The sequence below is a fragment of the Gavialis gangeticus genome, unplaced genomic scaffold (genome assembly GCF_001723915.1).
Source record: "Gavialis gangeticus isolate Ggan-Ray unplaced genomic scaffold, GavGan_comp1, whole genome shotgun sequence".
Lineage (NCBI taxonomy): Eukaryota > Metazoa > Chordata > Crocodylia > Gavialidae > Gavialis > Gavialis gangeticus.
Window position 1 is genome coordinate 48,714,657 of NW_017728995.1, and position 7,466 is coordinate 48,722,122.

Below are 7,466 nucleotides of genomic sequence, written 5' to 3' on the forward strand. Positions count from 1 at the left end.
AAGGGTTGTTACAGTGAGAAGTACAGTAAATGTAGTTGCAGAAAGAACAATCTTAGACTCCTCTTTAACAGAGAAACATTAAAATTTTGATACTATTGACTTATGGAAAAGATTGTAATGATGAGCTAGGAATAGCAAACTGCAAGAATGGATTCTCCAGAAATTATTTGGATTAAGAATGAGAACTGGTACAAACAGAACCTGTGCTTGTGACTATATTTAGATTGTTTTTTCTTTGGTCTCCTTCAGGCACAGTGTAGAGAGGATCATGAATTGTAAGCCCTCCATTGTATCGAGAATTCCTTGCTTGTTCAACAGTCTTACTAAATTGAGAAAATGTGTTAATCCTAGAAGCAAAGGAGAACAGTAGCAATAATCAGGAATCTTAAACACAGTCTTTTCCAGATTCCCAATACACTTGTATTGCCAGACAGCTCGTTTTATAAAATGTTGGCTTGGCTGCTCAGAAGAAATTGAAGGTGCAGCATTTTTCAGTTCAAGTTTTCTAGCATTGTCACTCTTACAACATCTGCAACTGGCAGGCATTTCTTCCATTATTCTGCATGAAAGTAAATTGTAGTCAGTATGTACATTTTGTTCACTGGGGGTTATGTCTGAATAGGGACAAAGCTTTCAACACTTATCTGTTTGTCATACTCAAAGTTAGGAGTTGTGATGGGCAGACTGTTTTTTTCCTAATACAGAAGGAGTTAAAAAGGGTCTCTCGGCTGGGCCAATTCCATCTTGTTTGTAACTATAACCCATGTCTGACCTTACATAAAAAGATGACCTGACTCTGCCAAGCAATGACCAGCAGGTGAGGCAGGTTTACATGGTTGCACTTAAATGGACCTTTGAAGGGGAGCTGAAAGAGGGTCCCTGAGTCCCTAAGCATTTGGACAGCACTGGGAATGGGCCACTCAAGCATGTGCCCTATTGCTATAGGCCATATTGTCTCATCCTGTTTCCCATGGAATTTGTTATAGTAAAAACTAGACAATCTTGCTTTTAACAGAGAGTGCAGTGATTCTGAATGTGTTCTGTCCAGAAGCACTCAAAACTCCAAAAAGCTAATTTGCAGCAGGACTCTCCAAAATTGATTAATTGAAGGTTTTGTTGGCTTTTGGACAGGAGTTAAACCCAGTGTACGTTGATCAGAGCCAACTGCATTCAACTTTATGATGACTGGACATCATATTGAATATTGCTTTATCTTTATTTGAAAATCTCTGCTTATGATACAACAGCACATCACACATAATGAGCTGTAGTCCTTGTAGAATATAAATTAAGAAGAGCTGAACTCCCAATGTACGAATACATGTCCCACCTCTGGCCACCTGCACAGTTTGGATGCCCTCTTTTAGAGCATTCTGCACAGAGCTCCCATCACTCTGAGCCACACCAGCTGGAAAAAAATCCATTCTCTGCCCATTCTAAAACAGTCTCTTTTGCAGTCATTTGTTTCACCAAGGAAAGTTGTGGAATCATTATACTTCTCTTACCAGAAGTCATTTTGCAGGATGACAAAGGTACTCACTGAGACAGATCTAACCTTTCCCAAACTCATTGATTTCTTAACAGTCTTCAGAACCTTCTCTTGGAATTCCCCATTTAGGACAAGATGAATCAGAGTTAGACTGTCTTGTTACAGAGTGGTATAACAGTAGCTCTAAAACACAACATGGAGATGACTGACTGCTTTTCCATCCCTGAGGACAGGTTGTGTTAGCCAATCATTTCAGACACACACACAGCATATAGATTGATAGCAGCATAGTAAAGCAGTTTTCAGCAGACAGAAAGTTTCTCCTTTCTGAAAATAGATCTTTCTGCTGGGAAGTGGTTGCTGGAGACAGAGTGGCTGGAACAGTTGCCATGGGCTGAATTCATCTGTGGCGTTGCACCACTGAATTCAGCACTTGTTCATCAAGAATAAATTCAGCCTCCTATATGTTAGCTAAACATTTTACTCATGTTAGTTTATCTCTTTAGTTTTCCTTTGAATGTCTTCCCTCTTTGAGGCTTTCTGCAGACTAAACTCACATCTTGTTTGGTGTACCCACTACCGCTTTTTTATATGACCGTGATAATATTATGCTCTAACATGCTTTTTGCTCAGTGAGCAAATGACAGGGCAAAAGGAGCTTTATTTGCTTTAAGCCTAAGTTGTGATATTTTACTCAATGTAGGTAAACACCCCTACACTCTAACACCCTTCTGATGAAATAATACTAAGGTACTGGGGGAGACAGAGATGGGGGGAAGAGTATAGAGAATGGTTGCAGGATAAGAGAGAGTACCTCCTCGACACAGGAGGTTGTTTTGGCCTATTCTGGAGCATTGATAGGGTAGCTAAAGGGACTTCAAATTAAGATAGGACAAAAAGATTTAGACGCTGGAGAGTGATTGAGGGAATGAGTGGTCCAGTGAGGGAGCTCCCAAAGGAGTTCAAGGCTTTTTCAACTGACGCTAGAAGAAGCTATCTTGGATCATTTAAAAGTACACAATAGATATTTTGTTTTGCTGGCCAATGCAAAAGGGAGTAGTTTAAGGTTGGTCTGTGTAGTCAGGAGTATTCATAATTTCCTCAGGTGTGCTGGGGAAGCCTGCTTACTGCAGCAGTTACTACACCTGTTCTAATGGTGTTGATTTTGCTCAGCCTATCCCACTACCAAAGGCTGCTCAGGAACATATGCTACCTAAGTAAGGTCTGCACTGCCATCTGAAGCAATGGTGGAATTCACCCTCTTTTGCTCTTTTTTTAAGCATCTTCCCATTAGAAATTCACTCATAGGACAAGATTTGTTTCTTTGGATAGGTTTGTGTCCTTTTTTGATGTAAAGAAATAATCCTGTTTTCTCGGCACATAAAACTGTAGGTGCTGAGCAGAATCTTAAGGTCATGTGTTTAACAGTACAGTAGTTCTGACATTTTTCAGTTCATCCTTACAAAAATAACATTAAATAATTTTATTTGATTTAATAAATAACATGTTCTGTTCGTACACTGATTCTAAATTGAAATACTTAACTAGACCCCATATAACAGAATCTTGATAGCCATTTGCATCTAAGAAAGTCCTGAATTCAAATGAGTATAGATATTTCTGTAAAAAAAAATTTAAAAAATTAAAGGGTAAGTTTTCAGCACTAAACAGCAAATTATACTAGGAAGTTGTATAAGCTGCAGAGGAGTTTGAGTTGTTTAATACTCTATGCCACATTGCAGCAAAACTCTGTGCCCTCGGCAGCCATCATGCATGGCACAGTGACAGCTGATATTTTTGTGCCCTCCCACAAATACGACACCCAGGGCTGGTTGCCTGGTTGCCCCTCCTCAGTTATGTTACTGTACAATGCACAGTGTTAAGGGTATTTCTTAAAGCAATCTACCAGAAACTTGGGAGAGAAAGGGCTTCTGCCTTTTTTCAGCTTTATATTATGAAAAGGCTTGAAAGATGTTTGCTTATTTTTAAAGATTCTTTTAGAGATTAGTCTTTACTTTAGAAATATTAGAAATATTGTATCCTTTCTTCCCTGACCACACCAAAGAACCTCTAGAAGGTTTCAGAGATATTTATTTTGGATACTATCAAAGTCACTGAGTCTCTAAACAAAGGCTTCCATTATTCAAAATGCAAATACATCAATGAAGTTAAATAGATGCTGAAACCAAAACAAACTAGAAACAATGAATTTTAAATGAGAAAACTCTTATTCTCTTAACTATGCAGCTTTGACTTTTTCAAATCCTGTGATGCTAGAACTTCAGTTATCATAGGATATTCCAGGGCATACATACCCACTTTTTTTCTTTTCACAGGGCCCATTTAAAGTTTATTTGATGGTTCATGTTTCATAGTTGGTAGTTGGTAGGGTCGGAAGGGACCTGAGCAGATCATCAAGTCCAACCCCATTCTGATATATGGGTGTTACTCTTTGGCAGAATACAAGATAGTGATATTTTGCATCACAGAAGTCAGGGGTGTCAAGTATATGGTATGTCTGCAGAGACACTTCATTTGGCCTATTGGACCTCCAGTAGGCTACTGGAAGTGGGAGAGTGGGGTATGCTGCAGAATTCAGGACTCCTAGGCCCTGGTGGACATGGCCATCAGTGGCAGAAAGGTGAACAAGCACTATGATGAAACAATCTTGCTCAGCCTGAAACTGCCAGTCCCACCACTGTCACTGCCACCCTGGGCTCCAGGTCAAATCAATCCCATGAGGGAGCCCTTTGGATTTGGCCTGAGGCATGGGCTAAGTTATGTTGGGTTATCAAACTTAATGTTAGCCAATCTTAGGGAAGAAATTCTTTAATGGATATGTTATTCTTGAACTTTCACTTGAGTATAGTTCTTATTTAATGTTGCTTTGTTGTTTAAGTCTGTTTCAGTTTGTTTCAGCTGCTTCCGTCAGTTTGACATATTATATTCTTTTGAACAGCCCCCAATAGTGAGACCTCTGTAAATAAAATTTATCTTCATTATAATAAGGCAGTCTCCATTTTGGCCACTTTCATAGCCTGCCAATTAATACTTGGAGAAGTTTCCAAAGTGATGACCTTAGAGAATTTTAAGACAATGTAGGTATCCACCTAGTGGCAGTAAAAATCTAAATTATTTTGATCTCCATTAAAAACATTCCAAAAGTTTTGTAATGCAGCTGTCTACCTGTCTGGTTGGATCAGAGTGAAAATTGTTTGAGACCTAAATCTGTAGACTATCTAAGCATTTCTGTGTTCAGTATCACTATATTTCTAAGCTTGTGGGCTTTGCAAGGTTTTGTAGGGAAGATATTGAAATAATGCCCAGCTGGAACTGTACTGGGAATTCCTTCAGTCAAAAGAAGGATATTTTTTTCCAGAAAAAAAACCCTGAGTGGAACAGCTCTAATCCTTATTTCACCGATCTTAAATGGGATGTTTCTTTTGGAGGACGGGGGAATGACACAAACCCCCTCATAATTTGAGGGGGTAAACGGTATTCTGACAGTTCTTACTGATGTTAAAACATTCACGAGTGAGATTTTAGCCAGGGATAAAAACTTCAACTTTTTTTTAAAAAAAGTATTGTTACAGAAGATCAAACAACTCCAGCAGTAATATGTTTAAGAGTGTCTTGGAAGGTCAGGAGCTTAGCACTCTCAACATAGCTATCACATTTCAAAGTATACTCTATTGTAAATTATGAAGGTAAAAATTAATAAATTTTTCCCTCCCCTAGGCATGAATGTAGACCAGAGAAATTGCCCTCACATTCCTTTGAAATTGATCATGAAGATATTGATAAAGATGAAGTAAGTATATTGAATTGTTTTTTCAGTTATTTATAGCTTTAAAATCAAATAAATAATGATAATGGTACCTTGCTATCTGCTCTAAAATTTCTTACTTTAAATAACTTGGAACAGCTTTGTTTCTTATGTGATCATGTGCACAGCAGGCAAATTAATAATCCATTTTTAAAAGAACTGTGAAATGTATATATTTTAGAGAAAGCAGATATTCATATGCAGTTTGTTTAGTCTGAAGAGTGCAAAAGCAGTATTAACAATGACTTTCTTATAGGATACAACATCCCATTCCTCTTCAAAGGGTGGTGGTGGAGGTGGAGGTGGAGGTGGAGGATTCGGGACAGGTGTTTTCAAATCCGGCTGGCTTTATAAAGGAAATTTTAACAGCACCGTAAACAACAGCATTACTGTTCGGGTAAGGGGACATCATTATTCTTTGTTTGTTCTGCTTGGCTCTGTAACACACACAGGGCTGGCTGCTGCTATTTTCCATTGTCATTTAGCCATTTATATCTCAAATTAGGTTTGATGCAACTGTACGAAGCAATTGCAAAGTAGATATGAATATTGTCTGCAAAGCCGCATAGTTAAAATGCAGTTAGCAGTAGTGTATTATTATTCCATGTCTATGAATGAAAGGTCTATTAAAATAATTTGCAATACAGTGATCATCTTTTTGTTTTTACTGTAGTCATTCAAAAAGCGCTACTTTCAGCTGACACAGTTGTCGGATAACTCATACATCATGAATTTTTATAAAGATGAGAAAATATCAAAGGAACCGAAGGGCTGTATTTTTTTGGATTCCTGTACAGGGGTTGTGCAGGTGAGTCACATTTTGTTTCATTCTAGTGGCTCCATGTAATTAACTATAGATTTTCTAGGAGGGTTTTGAATGTTAAAATAAAATAAAACATAAATGAGAATTCTTCTGGACAAGTGTGAGGAAGAGCATATATGTTTTGTTATAGATGGGTCTACTATCGGTCTCTTTATTAGATAACTTCACTGATTCAGTAGACAGATGAAGACAGAATCAGAACCATTTTGTTAGAAATGCAAGTATTACAAGCAGGCATTTATATATAAACTAACTAAATGGCACTAATTCTTTAGAAGGATCCATCCATAGGGAATCCCACTGACTTCAGGGAACTCTGGGCATGAATCTCAGACTGTGTGAATTCTGTTGCAGGATTGAGGACTAACAGGCTTCTTATTCAAAGAGGCTGCAGGCTTCATTGTCTCACATGACAGAGAATCTTAAAGAAGGCAAACAGGATAAAGCCTGCCTTTAGTTTTATTAGTAGTTTCATCAAAGAAATTGCAGTGTAAAGTGTATCTAGTTTCCAAAAGTTACTCAATTGGCAAAGGGTTGGGAACATTTCAAAGGGAAGTAGCTCAGCCTGTGGAAAAGAGAATACTGCTAAAGTAAAGTGCTGGACTGCTTCATTCTGGAGTTGCTCTGAAACAAAGCCTTCCAGTTCAGTCATCATAGAATCCTAGAAATCTGGGGTTGGAAGAGACTTCAGGAGGTCATCTAGTCCAACCCCCTGTTCAAAGCAGGACCATCCCCAACTAGTAGGGGTGTGCAAAATGGGCCTTATTTTATTTGGATTTGGTCTGAATCAGGGACAGTGATTTGATTAGTTGATTTGGATCATTGTCCCCGATTCAATTCAGCCGAATCTGCATCTGAAGATTCAATGCTGATTCGGAGAATCAATGATATGGTCACAGACACAACTTTAAATGTTTTTTCTACATACCCTGAGGTACCAGGCGTGACTTGTAAATGTTGCAATGCTGCAATGCTGGGGTGTTGTCCCCAGATCATGCGGATGGCTCTCCTCTGGACCCTCTCAGTGTTGTCCACATCCCTCCTGAAGTGCGGCGCACAGAACTGGACACAGTACTCCAGCTGTGGCCTAACAGCAGAGGGGGGAGGATCACCTCCTTGGCCCTACTTAAGATGCATCTGTGGACGTACGACAAGGTCTGGTTAGCTCTGCCAACCATGACCTCGCATTGTCAGCCCATGTTCATCCTGGAGTCAGTAATGACTCCAAGATCCCTTTCTGCCTCCGTGCTCTCAAGAAGGGAATTTCCCATCTTATAAGTGTGCTGCTGGTTACTACTGCCCAAGTGCAGCACCCTGCACTTGTCAGT

At 39.1% G+C, this 7,466-nt stretch overlaps 1 protein-coding gene across 5 annotated transcripts in view; it reads left to right on the forward strand.

Annotated features, from left to right (window-relative positions):
* The window catches only part of DOCK10 (dedicator of cytokinesis 10), a 236,148-nt gene that overhangs the window by 106,589 nt on the left and 122,093 nt on the right, over window positions 1–7,466 (forward strand). For all 5 annotated transcript variants that reach the window (XM_019503641.1, XM_019503638.1, XM_019503642.1 and 2 more), the window contains exons 5-7: window positions 5,228–5,300; window positions 5,572–5,712; window positions 5,989–6,123. In XM_019503641.1, the coding sequence (XP_019359186.1) occupies window positions 5,228–5,300; window positions 5,572–5,712; window positions 5,989–6,123 (349 nt within the window). The remainder of the gene's footprint in view (window positions 1–5,227; window positions 5,301–5,571; window positions 5,713–5,988; window positions 6,124–7,466) is intronic.